At 38.0% G+C, this 21156-nt stretch overlaps 2 protein-coding genes and 1 pseudogene across 4 annotated transcripts; 1 reads left to right on the forward strand and 2 right to left on the reverse strand.

Annotated features, from left to right (window-relative positions):
- Positions 1 to 290: 290 nt before the first annotated feature.
- LOC131001971 (alcohol dehydrogenase-like 7) lies at positions 291 to 3976 on the reverse strand. The gene is made up of 10 exons (XM_057928632.1): positions 3842 to 3976; positions 3613 to 3749; positions 3480 to 3526; positions 2302 to 2624; positions 1693 to 1775; positions 1525 to 1600; positions 1333 to 1397; positions 1147 to 1242; positions 876 to 1040; positions 291 to 702 (listed from the first exon to the last, which is right to left on the reverse strand). The coding sequence occupies exons 1-10, from the start codon at positions 3897 to 3899 to the stop codon at positions 586 to 588; spliced, it is 1167 nt and encodes a 388-aa protein (XP_057784615.1). The 5' UTR covers positions 3900 to 3976; the 3' UTR covers positions 291 to 585.
- Positions 3977 to 7257: 3281 nt separating this feature from the next.
- LOC131001970 (ubiquitin-like domain-containing protein CIP73) lies at positions 7258 to 16702 on the forward strand (annotated as a pseudogene).
- A 29-nt stretch (positions 16703 to 16731) lies between these two features.
- On the reverse strand, positions 16732 to 18935 carry LOC131001972 (uncharacterized). Of its 3 annotated transcripts, XM_057928635.1 has the most exons (4): positions 18817 to 18915; positions 18648 to 18712; positions 18176 to 18214; positions 16732 to 17277 (listed from the first exon to the last, which is right to left on the reverse strand). In XM_057928635.1, the coding sequence occupies exons 2-4, from the start codon at positions 18648 to 18650 to the stop codon at positions 16951 to 16953; spliced, it is 369 nt and encodes a 122-aa protein (XP_057784618.1). In that variant the 5' UTR covers positions 18651 to 18712; positions 18817 to 18915; the 3' UTR covers positions 16732 to 16950. The 3 variants fall into 3 exon arrangements, with proteins under 3 accessions (XP_057784618.1, XP_057784616.1, XP_057784617.1); XM_057928633.1 differs by having other exon boundaries at positions 16732 to 17282; positions 18648 to 18935; XM_057928634.1 differs by having other exon boundaries at positions 18648 to 18927.
- Positions 18936 to 21156: the final 2221 nt, after the last annotated feature.

Here is a 21156-nt window from a genome sequence, read left to right on the forward strand (position 1 = left end):
GTGCCCAAAAGAAATTGGACAACATTATTGGGACGGAGGGAGTATTTCATAAATATGTAAAGTGAATTACTTTTTTTTTCAGGCGAAAAAAAAAGTGAATTATTTGATAGCAATCAATCAAAATTCATCTAGTTGGCGGCTAAATCATTTGACCGGCTAGTTGATATAGCTACCGAGTAGGTAAATTTTGACTGATTACAAGTTGTTTACTTTTTTGAAACATGTTAAAAATATGTAAGTTGTTCTCTCAAATACGATAATTTTGTCTATTTGAATATAAAATAAATATATTTATAAAACTATATTTTTTCATATTGATTTAGTGTACGGCGTACATTTTTCATTTACATACATAAACGCTTGTAATCAATCAAATACTACTTATCAATTTTTGATAATTCAAGTCAGCCTCATCATTTTTGACACACCTAACTAGTTTCCATACGACAGGCTGGCCAAGCCAAACCATTGTTTTGACAGCTATACTAATACACAATCAATAGCTAGGTTTTATTTAATTATTAGTATTACATTCTTTTCATGTCATGAAATACAGAAACAATTTTAGGCAAGAGAGTAACAAATTCACTTGTCCATCCAAATCACACACCTTAGGCTCTTTCCTTGGATGAGTAAATCAAAAGCTTTATTGATGTCCTCGAAACCCACCTCATGCGTCACAAACTTGTCCAGTTCCAATTCCTACACCAACATAAACACACTTTTTAGGTCCATATTTATATCCGATTACGATAGCATGGATAAATAAAAACAACCACATACTTTCATGGATTGTATAATTTTTTTATCTAGTTCGATCATCTAATCCTTCAAATATGCACTTACTAAGAGGGATGCAGACATCTATCAACTACCTTGTCCGTGTACTTCTTAATAAGAATCGTTATGTCGGTCTTGGGTTTGAGGCCTCCAAAAAAGGATCCCAAGATAGCCTTTCCACGATGAAGGACCTCATACGAGCTAAACGTCAGCTGCGCGCCAGGTTTGTCCACCCCAAGCACCACTGTCTTACCCCATCCCTGTCAAACACGAGCGGGAAAATGAGACGACTCTTGCCGTCTTCTTTTCTAAGCTGGGGACGACAAAACATGCATGTGCAATGCTAAGAGTCTATATATTGAAAACCTTCCGGCAGCAAGCGTAAGCTTCCTCAACTATGGATGCTTTTCCAACGCATTCAAAGCAATAGTCTGCTCCCCCACCGGTCATCTCGTTTATCACCTGAAAACATATTGCAGAACACAAGATGATCAACTTTTCATGCTTGCAGAAGTAGTGAACTATCAACACTTGGATTGGATGAGAAACTACCTGGCTTACTCGTTTTTCTACACAGCTTGTCGAGTCAACAAAATCGGTTACTCCAAATCTTTTGCCTAGATGGTGGTGCAACGAATTTTAGTACATTTTGCATAGTAAAGGAATTTACACTATCAACAAATACAATTGAATTCACAGTCTGAAAATTGGGAAAATTCTTCCAAACATCTAAGATGAACTCACTTATTTCCATCTTTTCCGGGTTCACATCAATGCCAATGATTCTAGCAGCCCCACATAATCTTGCCCCTTCTGCAACCTTCAAAGAAACTCTAGTTTTCATGTTGTTTCACATCCAATTAAGATAATTTTTGTAAAGGCAAAAGGAGAAGGAAAAATAGAGCTTCTTACTGCCAACCCAATTGATCCCAAACCAAAGATGGCAACAGTAGATCCTGGTTTAACATCTGCAGTCCTCCACGCAGCTCCGACACCTGAAAAATACTTCATACTAAACTTTAAAATTTTCTATTAAGAAATCAAATTAGAGGGATGACATTTCATTTTATCATTGGGAGATCAATAAAACAAAACTGCATAGCAATTGGCACATGAGTTATCCAATCTCAACCCTCTGTGCAGCATAAACCTTTGTTTAATCATACATATTTTAATGAAAGATTGTCACCTCAGCCATGACATACATGTCAACAGAATCCTAAATTAGATTTCGAGAGCATATGCAATAAATGAAAGAATTCAATAAGAAAGCTAACTAATCTTACTAGACTGGCCATGCTCCAAACTCCTAATAAACATAAATGATACTAGAAATTCTACTTAAAAGTAGGAATTTCACTCACAAAACCCACAGTTGCAACAATGTGGATTATAATAGCTAAATGGTTGATTCTAAGCAATATCACTACAGCAGATAAACCGAGGACTCACAACCACAACCACGTGAGCAAATTTAAGTTATTGAGCAATAAAACACAAGCATTGCAGGATCCACCATACCTGTCGACACTCCACAACTTAGGAGACAAGCCCTGTTTGGAGGGATTGTTGAATCAATTTTGGTTACATTAGCAACATGCACGACTGTGTACTCTGTGAAACTTGACACGAATAGGAAGTGATATAAAGTCTCTCCGTTGAGGTCTTTAAATCTGCTCGAGCCATCGTGCATCCAAGGATCGATTCTGAACGGGAATTCGGTACACAGGTTGCTCTTCTCAGATTTGCAATCTATACACTCCCCACAATCCGGCACGAATATTGGAATAACCATATCGCCTTCAACAAGCTCGCTTACACTATCGCCAACACTCTCCACCACACTTAAAATGTGGAAACATTCAACAGTTAGAATGCTGCATTTTTGGATGCTAATTTCACACAATTGGCACACAGCCTCCTTATGACATCCAATAAAAGATATACACCAAACATGCTTTGACTAAGAGGGTGTTTGGCTAAGCTTATTTTAAAGAGCTTATAAGCTCCAATATAGCTTATAAGAATGTTTCAAGAACTTATAAAATATAGTTTTTTAAGAGCTTATAAATTGTTAAAGTGTTCGGATAATTGAGCTTATAAGCTAGGGAGCTAATTTTTTTGCTAGAGAGAGAAAATTGAAGAGAAATAAACTTAAATGATATATGATGAAAATAATAAATTATAGTAGTTGAAAATATTTGTAAAATAATTATTGCATATAAGATTATAAGAAAATAAGTTGGGGTAGAGAAACTTATTTTTTGGAGAGCTTATAAGCTTTTGGAGCTTACAAGTTGTTTAGAAACTTATTTTGTCAAACACTTTGAAGGAGCTTATAAGCTCAGCCAAACACTTCCTAAGTTCATATGAAATCTAATAGTACTACATAGGAACCCAAATTTATTGCAAACATTTAAACTAGTCACGTGTTTACCAACTTTGATGAAGACCCATTATCATAAACATGATTGTGGCTAAATCATGATTTTTTTTGTAGAGGAGATTATTCAGTAATCGGAACTCAATGGGCATAATTTGAACATAATATGATATCAAAGTTATTTAACAATTTCTCCCCCCCAAAAAAAACACTTTAATAGATTAATACAGAATATAATCCCTTGAAAACAAGAATTTCCAATTTGTTAAAGCCCAAAATCTTTTAACAATTAAAATGCGAATTGTAAAACGATTACCCGACGGCTTCATGTCCCAGAATTCTTGGAAAACATGCCGGAGGGTCCTTCAAAAATCAAAAGGGAGGCAAAGTACATTAATAAATAAATAAATGATACATAAAAATTCATGGATGAAAGAGTGGTGACAGACGTTCAAGTTCAAGAAAGTAACATCGCTGTGACAGAGAGAAGTGCAAATAATTTTGATCCGAACTTCGTGGGATTTAGGAGGCTCCACGATCACGTCTTCTATCACTAGGGGAGCCCCAGATTTCCTCGCCACCGCCGCTGCAAACAACCACAGTTGACCACACGCACTGATATATGTATACTGTAAATAGAGATTGTTAGAAACAAGTTAAAAAGGTAGTAATTTCAACCTCGGCATTTTATGGGTTTGCCGGCATTTTTGCTACAGTCAACGCCAGCGTCAGCCATTGCAACCTTCAGAAGGAAATTAAAGTAGAAAATGATTTTGGAGATGACGAAATGGTGGGTTGTTGATGGATGTTTCAGTGTTTGAGCACCGTTTGGCCTGGCACTGCAGCAGGATGGAGACAGGGAAAAGTTTCTCGAGATAAGCCCATTTCCATATGTATAGTACTCCAAAAGGAAATGTCCTCCTTCTTTTGGGCACGGTCATTAAGAATACATAATCTGCCTAATCTAGTGAAATATTAAGGAAAATTCAGTTTCTACTAGATTAGGCAGCATATAAGATTCAATGACAGATTATGCATCATTTCAGTTTCTACTAGATTAGGCAGATTATGCATCCTTAATAACCGTGCCCAAAAGAAGGAGGACATTTCCTTTGGGACGGAGGGAGTATATACATTACCACTATATATATTAATTTACATAAATAAAGTTTAATATTAATAATATTTTATTAAAAAAATAGATTTAAAATAATCTCTCTCCTATCCTCTCCACTGCACATTGACCGTTACAGTATTTCCCCCTTCAACCTCCACCCACCCAGCTCTTGCTTCCTCCTCTTGTCTTGGCTGAAGATCCATTAACAACCAATATAGAAAGCTAAAAATGTCTGTGATTCTGAGCTTCTTCGGCAGCCGCTGCAACAACATCTGTTATCCATTTTGTCTCGATATATGGGATCCATTGGAGGGATTTCTTCTCTCCAACCTCCCCTCCACCGCCCGTGAGACCACCGTGGTGGGCCGGTGGCCGACGCCCGAATCAACTGGAAAGAGACGATAGAGGCCTGCCCATGTGTTCAAGGTTGATGTTCCAGACTGAAGAAAGGTGGAAGTTGGAGATTGTGGAATTTTTAAGATTAGTGGAGACTTGGCTAAGTTTACCGGGCACTAGTTTGAAGTTAAAATTGTTCTCAATAAAGGATTTTACGAACCAGTGATATTAGAAAACCAATTAACGGTCTGGTTTTCAAAAAGTTGAATTCAATGGGTTTAAATGGTGTGACACGTGGTATAATCGTAGCGGCGATGTGTAGTGCGAAAAGTGTAGCTTAGACACTTCCGGGCTATAATTGGTGGTCTCACGTTAGAGTCTTTTCTTTCCAATTAAGAAGTTCTAATTTTCTCATTTCTATTTTATCTCATTTTTATTTTATTTAATAGAAAAAAAAAACATAGCGCTTATAGCAAGTCTATGGGTTGCAACAATTGTATCTATTCTAACATGACAAACATTAACATAATCTGACTTATGAGCAGTTGTTTGTAACTATAGATGATATCCCCAAACTCGTAACTATTACTTCTACTTGATACAAAAGCATTTGCCACCAATTTACTATGTGTAGCAACTTCCACCATACTTAGGCTCATGTCCTTGATCGAAGATAGAACTTCCCATCGCTTCTCCCTCAACCCCTTCCACAGACCAGCTCACTTAACAACCTTTGCACCCACAAACTCCCCATTTGAGTTCTGTAGCACAATGCCCACTCTCGTGCAGCTATGAGATGCGAAGAAAGCGGCATCCATCGAGCATCTGTACCACCCATCGGTCAAATCATGCCATCCTCTACACAACTGTTGAGGTGAACGCATGATCTTCTCGCTGATTAAGAGAGAAAAAGAAAGAATCGTGCAATCATGCGAGCACGTGAAATTCGCGCGTTCATGTGAATGTGCAAACTTTGCATGAACATTGAAGTTCGTATGATTCTCTTGTTCGTGCGAAATCGGTTTCGCAAGATCGCATGAACTTCGAATTTCACGCAAACAAGAACACGAAATTCTAAACCTAGATTCAGAACCTATACTATTATAAAAACATGAAAATTAAAATAACATTGCTCTAAAACAATTACAATTTTAAGTTTAAAAAATCTTAATTCAAAAAATAATAAAAAATAACTAAAAGGATATTTTTTTGTCTATTTATTACTAAAATGGCTAGAATATATATACCTTTTAAGTTTTGGTTACAAATGGTCATTTTATTCTTTTCTCTTTTCTAAAATCCATTCCTTCTATTTGTTGTATCGTGTGATTGCCAATGGAAGAATAGTTCGCATTTTGTTGTTTTATGTTTCCTGAATACACCGTTCCTTCCATTTGATCTACTGGCTTTCCATTATGATGGACATTTTGAAGTTGCTGAATTGATTTGTTAGACTTATGGCTATGTTGGACTGCTCTGGATCATATGAACTCCTACGCAAAGTTAGAACATGATCCATGAATGGTTATTTCTTCCAATTTTGTGTTTTTATGTTCCATCATCTTTTTATCTTTGTGCAGTTTTTAGTTTAATTTTGTTTATCAGTAGTTAATGAATAAGAAAAATGACACATTGGATGATGACTGGTTCGATCACTTGGTTGACATTAATGATAAATACATAACTATGAGATGCAACTCTAAATCCCAGTATTATCCCAAAGGTTTTGTACCTGAAATAGATAACTCCCGCATTTAGTATAGTTAACATGACACCATGTTGAAAATGTGAACAAGACCTGATCAGTGTGATTTGTGCTTCATGCCTATGATATAATGAATTTAGTCTTTTAGTAACCATGCTTGCAGTTTATTTCTGTACAACATGGTGTTATGATGTTGTAGTGTCTCTTTTTATGTGTTGATTGATCTACAGTCCTCAAGAGTTGGGTCTTAGGAGATTTTGTTTCAAAGCATAGGTACATTTTAATTTTCCTTCGCCTGGAAAATTATACCAATCAATTCTGTGACTGCATAACAATTATTGTTCAGGCCACACATATACTTGTTTTTGAAATATATTCTTGGTTAACGTCTTGCCAAAAAGTAAGCTCAAGAGTCTTGTCTTATATTGTTCAAATTAATCTCAACATACTAAACTTGGATATCAAGTCGTGAAGTACATTTTTGCCTTTGTCAGATACTTCTACAGATGGAAAACATTGAATTACATCTTGTGAGGCTTTGTTGAGTTTTACTATCAACATTTAATTCATGAGCTCATCTTACCAATTTATCACAATAATGAGACTCACAACAGTTCTACACCCGAATCTTATGATGTTTATTGTGTCCCGATATATAGTGACCTTGAAGTTACATGGCTGAGTCGAAGCCTTGTGATGGCTCTAGTACAAGTAATGTCTGTGGTGGAAGTTCTGAATCAACTCTTCAGCTCAATGTCAAGACCCTGGATTCCCGAATTCCCTGTAGATAAGAATGTAATTTCCTATATATCCTCTGAATCTCTGACTACTCTACAGACAATTTAATTTTAGATATAGATTAGGGAGATTGGATTCATATTCTGTTCCTTCTTTCTGAATCAGCCATACTATATAATATCTATTCCAAGTAAATATTGGAGGTTCTATCAAATATTGGAGGTTAATATAGCGTTAACTCCTTATGAAAAGGAGAACTTTTTAAGAGAGCTTGAGAGAAGTTTTTATTAGGCCATACCATAATTGTAGCTTGTTTTTGGTCATTTTGCGTTGTCATTGTCTAATTGGCACCATTTCAGATGGTCCGTATCAACATTTAAGGATAAAGTAGCAATTCAAAGCGGTGTGCCTGTTGGGCAGCAGCGTCTAATTTTTAGGGCCAAGGTGTTGAAGGATGATCACCTTCTTTCAGAATACAGTATCCTACCAATTGGTGCTTGTGTCATATATACTTCCTTATGAACTGAAGGCATGTCTATCATTACAATTTAATATAGACGATTAGTGAAGAGATTGGGAGGTATATATATATGGGAGGGCTATAATAAAAACACATTTTATTGTATAAAATAGGAACCATTTTCAACCTTAGATCATCAAGATCTACGGGGATGAATTAATAGTTATGAGTTCGAATCCCATAGGTAGCAAAAAAATTAATTTTTGCAATTCATACCTTTATATAGTGAATTCATACGTGTTCTGCATAAAATTCATACATTCTTGTTGGTTTGTAGTTTTTTTTAAGAGCTGTTTTTACTGTAGTCCTTCCCTATATATATATATATATAATGTGTTGAGAATTGAGAATGCGTCTTAACTTTGTCGAACAGGTCAACAATTTTGATGAACAAGTCAATAATTTTTATGAACAAGCATTTTGGTATGAGTTCGAATCCTGAAGGGAGCGAGATTTTCATCATATTTAAATAGATATGCATGTTCATCGGTTTTATTGGTTTATTCAAAGAATTTATTGATTTGTTCATTATTCTCAAATCTCAACACATTTAGCATTCTCAATAGAACCACACCCTATAGTGAGAACTCTTGCACTGAACATATAAAGTAAGTGCTATTGATCTATAAAGTAACTGTACAAAACTCTACACTCAACAAATATTGCAAATTACTAGTAGGTTCAATGCAGTTACTTTATAGGTTCAATGCAAGAGTTATCACAATGGGAAGTTTTTATTTGAACCACACCCTATATGTGAAGAATCCATGTTTTGGTCTTAATAGTTTTTCTTATATTAAGTTCCTAAACTTTTATTGTGTTGCATTCAGCCAGTAAATTTGTTTATTTAGCCATGAAGCAGATTTTTGTGGAACTTCTTTAGCGCGTGCCATTTGTTTCGTCAATAACTATTTTACTTCTCTAATAGCTTTTGTCAGTCTTATTTGTTTGTAACATCATTAATGCATGAATGCAACACAATAAAAGTAAAAGAGTTACACCTTTATGATAGTGTTGCAACAAAATTTGTTGCAACACTCTCTCCCCCAATTTCATGCCCTGCCCTTTTGAGAATGACACAGGTTTTAATAAAATGGTTGAGTGTGTTGTGAGTGGAATAAAGGTCACACCTTTATGATAGTGTTAAAGTGATTAAAGTGGAGTAACGGTCCCACCTTTTATGGGGTAGTGTAGAGTAATTTTACTAAAAATGGAAAGGGGCATGAAAATGGGGGCCGGAGGGAGTATGCTAAAATTTATTAGTAATACCACCACAAGTCTTGTAGCTCAGTGGTTACCTTTATGAGGGTGAGAGACTGGGGTTTGAACCCCAATTCCCCTCAAAACCAAAGTTGAAGGGCTCTGCACACAAAAAAAAGTTTTTGAGGAATAAAAGTTTGAGGGGTTACTTAATAGTTCAATATCCAGAAACACAATACATGTCATGTCATCTTCATTGTTTACACTTAACAATGTACTAGACGTGGAAAATGAGGATACATTACATTTAGTTGAAATGCAGCCACAGCCTTCTACTGGATCTAGCTCTGGAGAGGCAACTTCAAATAATGGCATTAGAGGTAGTAAGAAATTGCATTATCCTTTGGTTTTACCTGTTTTGTTGGTCTGTACATCTTCAAGAGGTTTCTGAAGTTTGTTTTCTCGCTTCCTTTTTTTAATTATTATTATTTATTTTTTTCTGGTTTCAGGACAGGATTCTGCTGGTGGGTCACGCCATTGCATTGGGCCAATTGCTCAGACTATTGTAATGGGGACCTTAAATGTTGGGGATCCTGGTGAAGCTGTTGTGCCAGATCTAAGCCGGGTATGTTGGTGTTGTTATGCATGGTTTACCAACTAAAACTTGATGGAACTGTGTATGTTGTATCACTCATGCCAATCCACTGAATTTGTCTGCTTTTTAGGTGATTGGGGCTGTATTGAACAGCATTGGGATCAGTAACCTGACAGGAGGCTTGCAAGCTGGGCCTCCGGTATTAGTTTCTTAATTCTTTTAGTTTAGCTCTATTTTGGTGCTTTCATTTTCTTAACAAGTGCTTTGTATAATCGTGCAGTTTCTTGTAGATGCTCGTGTAGTGGGTTCTATGTAATGTTTTTATATATGCTGCCTGTATTTTCGACTATTGTGTTCATGATATAGGATATGTTATCTGTATCTGTGGGTTCTCAGTTATGTGGTCCCTATCACTGAAAATTCCTATAAGCTGAATAATTTGGTGACCTGTATCTTGATTTAGCATTATCCATGAGTTGTTTCCCTTTTTCCCTTTTCTATTGGGGCTTTATTCATTGGGAATTTGGAATTGGAATTCCTGTCTAATTTTGTTCTGATTTAATTAATCTGTTTTCTTAGTTGGTGCATGTGCATCAGTTTTCTTAATGGGCACTATTCTATTCTGCTTGTGTTTGCATTGTCGTTGCACAATAATTGGTATTAGCAATTGCTGATATAAGCCTGCTTTGCCATCTGATTTGAGTTCATCTATTAATATAAGTTGAACCTTAGCTCGTTTATGTCAAATTTGAAATTACTGCCTGTAATGCAAGCTACTGTGAAAAGTGAAGTATATACATACTCAATCAGTTCACTCGGGACTATCTTGACGTTTTATCTCCAAAAACAACCTATGTTCGTAAAGGCCTTCTCAGTCCACCACCTAATCAAAGTGGATTTTGATAGATACAGGAAAATGATGATGGGAACATATTGGTTATTCCATCATAGATGTTCTTTAATGTGTGTTGGGTACACTGTGAGAGGGATTATAATTCCATTGAATTCTAGTAATGGCTTCCCCAACTATAAAATATGCTCTTCTTTATCATGTTTTCTCTGTTTCATTCATTTCTTACACTTGCCAGTTAAAGCAGTTGTGAACAGTTCCTTCTCATTTTCAGGCTTCTCATGGAAATGCCTCAGAAGGGTCACAGGGTGATGGTGGCATTGAAAATCAGGGTGGAAATCAGTCCATCCCATGGCAAGCCTTCCATGGCCCATCTGCATCCCATGCTATGCATATCCCATTGGGAGCGGCAGTTGCTATTCCATCTTTGAACATGGTAGATAGATAATCTGTCTTCCAATGAAGCCTTGAATAAGATCTACCTTTTCTTCTTACATGAAGGTTTATTTTAGGTTACACTAATAAGTAAATCTTGCCCTTTCACAGCCAGTTCCTGATTCATTGAGCACACTTGTTGAATACATGAATAGAATGGAACAAGCATTCTTGCAAAATGGTAATAACATTGACATCCTTGTGTGCTGTCTTGCTTTGACAAAATAAAATGATAAAATGTCTTAAAAGAATTCCTGTGATTTAGATAATCAACCAAATCAGTCCGCTGCTAGTGGTAGCATACCCGCTACTGTATTGCCTCCAAATTCTCATGGTTTACCAACAGTTGAAGGCCTGAGCGTTGTTCTACAGCATGCCCAACGTCTCCTTAGTGAACATGCCGTCCCAGCGATTTCTGTAAGTAGTACTCTGTGAGATTATATTTCTTTTCTTCATTTAGTGCCAGTACTGTAAGACCTTGAAGTTTCTTTGCTCAGATGTTTGTGATTCATATAGTTTTTGAATAATTGACATCACTATGATTCTGGCTCATGCATAGATACATGCATTTATCATGTTACTTCTTCTCAGAGTCTTGAGTCTTTGTATTCTACATATGACTGGAAGGCTGCCGTTTGAATGACTCTAAACAAGATGGCCAAGTTATTTTTTATTGAAACGTCATTCAGCAATTGGAATCAATGGAAAAGAAAAGGAGATCATTGCTTTTTTGGTTATCGGTGCCTGGTGCCTTTTGACTTTCTGTGTCTCAAACAAACCTTTTCTTTAGGCCTGTGTGAATGTGATGTTATTCATCTGGAAGGAATTATGCTGTTGGAATAGGCATTTATCCTTAAGTTGTATGCAGCAATCCTACTTGTATGGAGAGAGGTATATAGTCATTTGATAATTGACTAAAAACAAATGAAGAAATAATTGTTTTTCTGGAGTATCTTCATGGGTGCCCTTGAAAAGTTGAACATTTGACCTTTTAATTTTGATCAGATGTATGCCAAAGACTACCTGTTTTCTGTTGATCTTATGGGATAGTCTAGTGAGTTGAACTGATGTGATCGACAACGGAGTCTGAACACATTACGTTAAAACATCAAGACTTGATGTAAGTTGAGAAGAGATGCTGCAATAGCTGGAGTCAGGCTTGAGCCTGTTCAGAGTTGAAGATTAAAATTTATTAGTTTTAAATAGATGTAAATTTAAATTCTTGAGATTAAAAAGGAGGGTGGCAGTATAGAACAAGGATTTGTCAAGAACTTAAGGAGTTTAGGTTTAGTATCTTATTCCTCAAGTTATATTATTATTCGTGTGAATGCACCTCATCTATAGAACTTGTGTTATTACTTTTCTAGTTCATTTGTCATGGTTCTGATACTATTCATAATCTGTGCAACTTTGTAGTGAACTGCAGTTCGTTTAAATCAAGAAAGGGGTTCTAATGATCCTACAGTAAGGGGGCAAGTACAGACAGATACTATTCAGTTAGGCATGGCCATGCAGCGTTTAGGTGCTCTTTTCCTAGAGCTTGGGAGGACTGTTTTGACTCTGCGCATGGGAAAAGCTCCTGTTTGTCTTTATGATTCAAATCAAACAGTTTCCATATCCTAAATGGCAGTCGCTAACATTATCCTTGTATTTATGTAGGCTGACTCTTTCGTGAATTCTGGGCCTGCTGTCTATATATCTCCATCCGGGCCTAATCCAATTATGGTCCAGGTTTGTTATTAAATACCTGTCTGAAAATTATAGTTCCCCTGCATGCTGATCAGATTGTGCACAGTACTTGTGGGTTTTCATGTGCCACAGCAAAACATTATGGCTGTCATGGGAAATTGGACCACAGATCCACAGTTTAAAATTATGTTTGTTGACTTTGCCGAGTTCGGTGATATATTGTGAACTTCTATCTGCTAATTTTGCGTGTACTCTAATGAAAATTCAGATTCTTGTTTTGGTTAGTAAGGAATCAACCTAGTTCAGCTTTGAAGGTCCATACATGTAACTTCTTTTGATGCTTATCAAATTGAACATAAGATTTTTGGTTTTTTTGTTTTTTTTGACAAATTAACAATTTAACAAAGAAAATAAAGACCGCGGCATGACGGACTCAAACCCAAGACCTTTGGCCTTAGGCATTAACCATTCTACTGCTAGGCCAACAGACGCACATGATTTTTGGTCTTAATAATTCTAAAACTTGCTGATATGGTACTACTGTACTAGGCAAGTGATTCTGACAGTTAATCATCTTCTGCAGCCATTTCCTCTCCAAACTACCTCTCTGTTTGGTGGTTCATCTGGTGTCTCAACAAGTCATGTACCTATGGGTCCAGTTGGTGTTGCCACAGTTCCAAGGAATGTAAATATTCACATCCATACAGGTATATTGTATTTAAGAATGCGCTGGTAAGAGTTCTACAAAGGGTAGTACTGACATCCAATTGTTAACCAGGGGCAGCACTGGCACCTACAGCCTCTACAGTTGGTAACAGAGCTCCAAATGGAGAAGGAATGCCAATGCAACTGCGCCTGCTGATTTTGGTCAAGCTCTCACAACCTATCACATTTTCTGCTTCTGGTGCTGTACCAACTGGTACTGTTGATCAATAGTCTCCAGAATCTAGATCTATTTCTTCGACTGTAGCTGAAATCAACTCCCAGATTAGAAGTTTACTTCTTAACATGCAGGGCGAAAATCATGCACCATCAGGTATACACCTTCAGAATATGCTTGTTACATAGTGTTTTGTATATTGAAGAACACCTATTTGTGAAGGCCAATCAGATAGTTCAACCAATCAAGAGGAATGTGCAAGTTCTGGTGCCAGAGATACAGACATGGGAAGACCTGGTGTCATGGCTGCTGAGACCAACAATATATATGACCAGAAGGTGAGAATTATAAGCAATATGATTTTGTTCTGATATACATCCTATACTCGGCATATTTCTTACTCAACACAAACCGACAGGTCGAAACTACCTACCACCAACCTGAATGTGAGGCTTCTATCGGTGCCGGTGGAAACTCACATGAAAGGTCAAGCACATCCAAGCAGGGTAACAATAGCACTGGTAGTTCTTAAGATGTTCCAATTGGATTGGATGTCAGAGGTCTTTAACCTAAGGTAAGACATAAACATTTTTCCCATTTGTTGTCTTGACATGGTCTTTGGTGATTGCTTTGAACAAAGTTCATGTTCTTGATGTATTTGGACTTAGTGTTTACTTTTTTGGTATGAAGTTTTACGTACCTTAATTGGAAGATAAATGGATGATGAATCTGAACAAATAAAATTGAACCTTGTTTCTTTCAGGCGCTGTGCAGAGTCTACTGAAAATAAATTATTATTGAGACATGCATTTATTTTTTCATAGTTATTTTCAAAACGATGACTCAGAAGTAGAATGTTATTGAGAGGACTAAAACAAAGAATTTGAGTGAGTTTGTAAGACTGCTGATAGGAATAAGACACTTTCAGTTAATGAGAAGAAATGGACTTCAAACTGGCACATCCAGTTCCAAGAGAGTAAAAGTTATGTGAACCCTTTCTCGAAAAATATGTTTGATGTTTCACAACAAACAACCTAGATTTCTGAAACCTGAACAAGTTAAAGAAATGAAAGAGTGTTTTGAGTAGGGTTTAGGGCATAAATCCAACTTTCTGAAAATATTAGCCTCCATAGCTTTTTATGTGTTCAGTAGTTCCTCTTTTTTGTTCTCCCTGTACACCAATCTCTTAATTGAACTTCCTTCACTACCTGATGTCGCAACCAGACATTTCTTGGCATTTGGTACGGCAATGTCACAACTAACCTATTTCCTAGCATTCTGGGTTCTACATCTTCTTTCCTAATCAGTACTTGCTCTACCCACCGAGATGCAGATTACCAATTTTGATCCTCCCTAATCCCTGTCTTTTTAACCTATGTCAGAGTGGGTCCAATCATTTTTCTTTGTGTGCGTGTGTGTATATCTTTTGGGGTCCTGGATGAAAGGTCTAATAATTTTAGAGCTATTAGGCGAATTTTGTCGTGACCTCCTGTTGTAGCTTGGTGATAGCTACTTCCGATGTAGTCAGTTGCCCAGATAAATTCTGTATGAGTTCATCATGATTGTTTGGTAGTGGTGCTTATCTTTTATTTGTTTCTCATGATTACTTACATAATTTCTGCTTATATTTGTGGTAGAGGCGAGGTAAGCAGCCACGAGCACAAGCCAAAGACATTGATAGTTCATGTGCTGATAGGACCAGCAAGCTAGAGCAGTTGGTCAACACGTCTCTTTCGACAAGTGGAAATACGAATCCTTCACCATCATCACAAACTCCTAATATTGGCAGGGGTGTGGAAACTAGTCTGCCAGGCGAAATGTTGATGGCCAAAATGATATGGCAGATGCAATGTCCCAGATTCTGCAAGGTCCTGCACTGGATGGCCTATTGGCTGGGCAGACTGGGGTTGGGTCACCAGATATGCTGAGAAATATGTTGCAGCAATTCACTCAAAATCCTGCAATGACAAGTACGGTAAATCAGATTGCACAGCAGATGGACAACCAAGATCTTGGAAGCATGTTTTCAGGTTTGGATGGAGGCCAGGGGGGAGGGATTGATTTGTCAAGAATGATGCAACACGCTGGAGCCTTAGGAGGTATTTCATCTGGTTCTCAACTAATGCCTCCAGCAGAACCTGTACTATCGGAGAGTAGGTCAAGAAGAGGGATGACAACAACTATTCATGACCCTCAGGTTTGTGTAGAAAATTATAACAATGTGTTTCAAGTGCATAATATGAATCATACATGGTTGAAATGGTACAGTGGATATCAAGATGCTTTGATGCTGCATATTGATGTCCTAGAAATGCAATGATCTTTTGGGTGTGTTCTCTTTGATGGAAAACATATGTCTTCACCCATTTTCCACTCTTTTTACATGTTCTGTAGGGAGGATAATTTTCCCCTGGCTGGAAGGAAAAAAATCTGGGCAGCCCCTTTTCCTTCCTTTTCACTCAAATTCATGATAATATTATCATGGGTATTGATGTGATAATATTTTCCAAACTATGTTTTCCACCTTAGAGAACATGGGATAAAAAATGTGGAGATGATAAAATTCTCCCATCTTGTATCCCTCTGCAACCAAAGAGAATGCACCCTTAAGTATAAACTATGAATTAAATCTTTTTGGATGTTCCCAATATTCTGCCAGATAATCAATATTGTAGACTAGATGATTTGAGAATCCTTTTCTATTTCTGTCTAATCCTACATAACTTAAGATATGTAGTTTCTTAGATTTCTCATGATAAAATGTAGTTTCTACATTAACCAACCCCTATATTTGTATAAAAAAGAATTATATAAGAAATAGTTCAAATGAGAATCCTTAATTATTTTGAGAACTGAGAACCATTATTAGCCCTTTGATCATGCAGATCTACAGTGAATGCATGCATTATCTTGTTGGATGAATGCATCACTTGAGTTCGAATCCCATGAGGGGCGAAAATTGCATTTTTCTCGAATGCATTAAATTTAACAGGGAATGTAACTTTATAGGAAAGTGCATTGTTCTCACATTTTCATGAAAAATATAGTTCTCAGTTATCCCTACATGGAGAGAGAGAGATTATCGCTACATTTGCCATGCGAACTTCTGTTGGTGTTCCCTTTACCTTGGAATAGCTTACAGTCTCTATCTCCCACATGAATATTCTTCGTATTTCATTTTTATTCTGACAATATTTGGTCTGAAGCAGCAGATTGATCTCCAACAAGTAGTTCAAAGACTTACAAATGATGGTTCATCTTCCAGTCTCTAGTAGATGGGGCAGTAAACCTTTTGAGTGATGGCAACATCTTGCAAACGAGCTGGGCAGTCAGGAAGGTGCTGGTTCTTTCTTTGCGGAAAACTTACTATAGTACCAGAATATAGCTTCACTGTTGAGTTCATGGAAATGTTCCACCGTCATGACACAGGATCGTGAAAGCTCCTTGTTTGGTTGATGGAAACTAACTCATTTGTGGTTTGGTTTCTCGCACATCCACCTCAATTTCAAATAAACTTACCACCAAGTCCAATAAAACAAAGACATTAAAAATATATAACCTCAGTTTAAAATCCTCAATCAAAGGATAAGAATATCAGCCATAACTCTTCCTAAATCCCTAATTTTCACAAAATTATTAATAAAACTCTATACAAATCATTCACCAAAAACAGCGACCATTCATAAAATCAAGCTTATTTAGAGGGAGAAGGAAGGGGTGCATCATTCATCTCCGAGGAGGAGGCGAAGCCTAGCTGCGAAAGCTCCTGTGGGCTCGGCTGCGGCCTCAGCACGTAGACTCTGCTTGATGTGATTCATGCGAGCAATGATGCTCTCTTGCTCTTCTTTGAGGACAACGGCATCCTCCGTGAGCTCGTGAAGGCGGTACTTCTGGCCGAGAGATCCTATGCTCATCACTAGGACTCCACACATAATGTAGAGCTGCACAAAGGTTGATTTGTGTTTCTTAGCAGTTGTGAGGAAGCCAGGATACTTGAGGCGACCGTCAGCGGTTCGAAAACGGACGGTGGCCGCGGGGGTTCTCATTTTCTGTCCTCAAATAACAATTCAACAAAAGAGAGAGAGAAATTTAGCCAAGAGATCAAAACTACATACATAGTGATTAACATATTCAGACATTATTTCAAAAAAAAAAAAACATATTCAGACATCAAAAGGTGACAATTCGAGCTTCAATGTTTTGACTACATAGGGAACGAGAAAATGACAAGTCACATATCATTACACCACCTGCAATTGTTTTGACAGCAAACAACTTCGAAAAAGATGATTTGGGAGTTGCGACTGAAAAATGTGGTCCCAAGCCCAATTGGTCAATGTTCTGGGCTATTTAGGCTTCTAATTTGTTCACTCTTAAATTGGGCTTCAAAAATAAAAATATACTCCCTCCGTCCACAAAATGAGTACCCATATTTCCTTTTTCGTCCGTCCACGAAATGAGTACCCATTTCCCTTTTTGGAAAGTGTACCCCACACATCTCTTTAATTAATACACTCAAAAAGTAGGACCCTTAAACTATTCACACTACACTCCATACATTTCTTAAAACCCGTGCCGTCCACAAATGGGTACTCATTTCGTGGACGGAGGGAGTACAATCTTAAATTGGGATAGTCTAGACTAGGGCACTTATTACTGATAAAAAAAAAAAGACTAGGGCACTTATTAGTAATAGTCTTTAACCTGTGTACTTCAGTTGTACGAAAAACTAGATAATTCGTTATAAGTCTGCTTGGCACTATAACACAAGAAACTTTAGGGTTGAAAGAAATTCATTTGATTGGATTCGTAGACGTATGAATTCCAAGGTGAAAAGACAACTGTGTTAAAATATTCTTATAACTATTCAACTTAATAACTTCATATTTCTTGTTTATATTCTTCCCAAGGTTGCATCCAAAACATTTTTTACAACATAAACCTTACCTGAGTTGCTCCTAAACCTTCTGCCCACTTTGTATTGATCTGCAATTGAAAGCAACAAATGCATTTTAACATTCTGGCACATATACAACTCCCAACAGAACAATAACACAACATTGGGTTCAATTGGCAGAACGTAAATGTGTAACATAACCCCATCTATGATTTAATTCCATTATTTTCAATAGAATTGTCGTTTTCTAATGGCTATATTGATCAATGTGCGAGCCAATATGCAAATGTTTCAATTACAAATCAATTTCAATTTATAAGTAATTAAAACTCGTTAGAAAATGGGCATATCGCCATATTAGATTTCAAAACCCAGAATTTGAAGAACACTAACCATTTTCTGGCAATTTAAAACATGTAAATACACCTTAACCCTAATTTCATCTATTTAATCTGGCGAATATATATAATTTCCCAGTTTGTTAAAGAAATGAACAATCGATTGGGTCATCTTGGTCTTTACCATTTTGCGGACGAAAAATTGGAGGCTTCGGTCGCCGGAGTACAGCAAAATCACCAGCAGAAAAACTGAAATACAAAAAGCACCCAACAGAATACGATTTAGATTTTTGGCTACATATATGCATATACCCTAGTACAGATAAAGAATTTCCAGAAGACATTTCACTTTCCAGCTCAAGATTCTGATTCGCCGTCAATTTTCAGGAGGAGCGCCGATGTAGAAATGGGCAAAAATTGATTTCAGATTACCAAGTAGGACGTAAGGGTAACCAGTGGAAAGTAGACCCCACTTCTATACTTCTATACTAAGAGCATTGGCAACGCCCTTACTCGAGCGCTTACTCGAGTAGAGAGGTGCACTCGAGTAAGGTGTTGCAGGGGCTACTCGAGTGATACTCGAATCTTCGAGTATGCACGATGGGGGAGAGGGAAGGCGCGTGCAATTTAACTAAAAAAAATAGAGAAATTTGAATTTTAAATTCAAATTTTGACTGTTTTTCTCGATCTTCGTGCTTTGACCGACCGTTTCTAATTTTTTTTTTCTTCTTCTTCTCCTCTTTAAAAAACCCCTCCTCCTCCATATCCTCACATTTCTTCTTCTCCAATTTTCTTCTTCTCCATTTCTCTTGTAATTTTCTTCCTTCATGGATCCACACAACCCTTTCTATGATCCTAATTGGTGCCCCGATCTCTCCGCCGATTATCACCCCGATATGGAGGAAATCAACTTGGAGGAGACCCTAGCTGAGGAGGAACCAGTCAGTGCAGAGCAAAGTGCCTCCAAACCAAAGAAGGGCGGCCGGAGGAAGGAAATGGCCAACAAAATCAAGCACGACAAGGAAGTAAGGATCCGTCATACTTACCTTCCCGAGCATACAGATCTCATCGTCCAAGTTTGGGCGGAGGAGACGAACGACGCCATCCGTGGGACGGATCAGAAGGGGGGGCGTATTGGGGACGGATCCGCGAACGTGTCAACCCCATCATCGGCGTCGACCTTAAGATCCGGCAACTTCAAGGCCACTGGGCCCGAGTGAGCGCGGATGTGCGTCTCTGGGAAGCTATTTGGACGGAGACGTGCAACAATTGGCCTTCCGACCATTCCGACGATATGCTCCGGGACAAGGCCCAAATCCTCTTCAAGGGTTGAAGCCCACAAAAGGCCGCATTCAACTATTGGAATGCGTGGAGAGTTCTCCGGAACAATCCCAAGTTCAAGTCGATGTACCTCGCCGGAGACGTGCACGCCTTCAAGAGGACAAAGACTACGGAAGAGGGTGGCTTTACCACCTCGACGTCGGGCGAGGAGATCTCTTCTTCCCGGCCTAGCGGCGGCGTCGCAGACGAGCTCGGAGCCTCCACCCGAAATAGTGGAGAGGTTGGACAGGTCCGACCAACAGATGAGGGCGTTCACCGCCCAGTACACGCGGAGGAACGATATCAAGGAGAGGGAGCTCGATATGCAGCTCCTGAGTGCGGATACGACGCACATGACGGACGCACAAAGGGCATTGCACGCGTCCATGGTCACGGACGTGCTCAGGCGTCGTGGTCTAGACTAGGATTTTAATTATGTAATTTTAATGATGGTTTTAGGTGTTTTTAATTTTTATGTGATTTTTTATGGTGTTTTAGTTTAATGGCGTATTTAACTATTAGAAAAATATGTCATTTAAATTTGAGCAATTAAATTTAAATGAAAAACATAAAAATCAAAACTAATGTTATCAAGTAGGCTATCAAGTAACCCCAATGCAGCACTAGTTACTCAATGTGGTCCCCCACTATCAAGTAAGCTATCAAGTAGGCTATCAAGTAAGCCCATTGCGGATGCTCTAATATCTATACTAATATTAAAGCCAAGTTTTTGCCTACAGCAATTTCCCGCCAATCCCAGCATCATTTTATCCGGTGAATGTTTTGGATATCTGATTCAATGTAGTTTTGGTTCCAATTTGTGGAGCTCAAATTTAAATTTGAATATGCTAACTGAGTTTTACCCTCTATAAATAGAGGCTGATTAGCTGCTAAATTTTCACCTTTCCATTGTGCATTTTTAGATTTGTAATAATTCTCTAATCTTTTTCGCAAGAATTTCTCTTATTTTTCTTGAACAAAGCCTGTTGTTTCACTCCCACATTTCTAGATTTGCATTTGTTTACTTGCTATTAGTCGTTGGGTTGGGGAGGCGTCGACAACTGCTACAGAGTCGCCGGACCAATGGGCCTCAACCGGTCACTGATATAGGCAGGGGCGAAGGTTGCTGCTACGGGGCATTCGAGGTGAAGCGAGGCGGGCGACGCTAACCGGAGGAGGCAAGCGACGTCGACCGACGGGAAAGAGAGAGAGGTTGTTGGGCTGGGGAGGCAGAATCGCTGGACGAATAGGCCGAGATCGGAGGAAGTGAGACGACGAAAAATAATGGGTTGCGCCTGATTTTGAGGTGAAGCGAGGCGGGCGATGGCAACCGGAAGAGACAAACGACGTCGACCGGTGAAAAAGGGACCGGC

Source organism: Salvia miltiorrhiza, chromosome 8 (genome assembly GCF_028751815.1).
Source record: "Salvia miltiorrhiza cultivar Shanhuang (shh) chromosome 8, IMPLAD_Smil_shh, whole genome shotgun sequence".
In the NCBI taxonomy this organism is placed as follows: Eukaryota; Viridiplantae; Streptophyta; class Magnoliopsida; order Lamiales; family Lamiaceae; genus Salvia; species Salvia miltiorrhiza.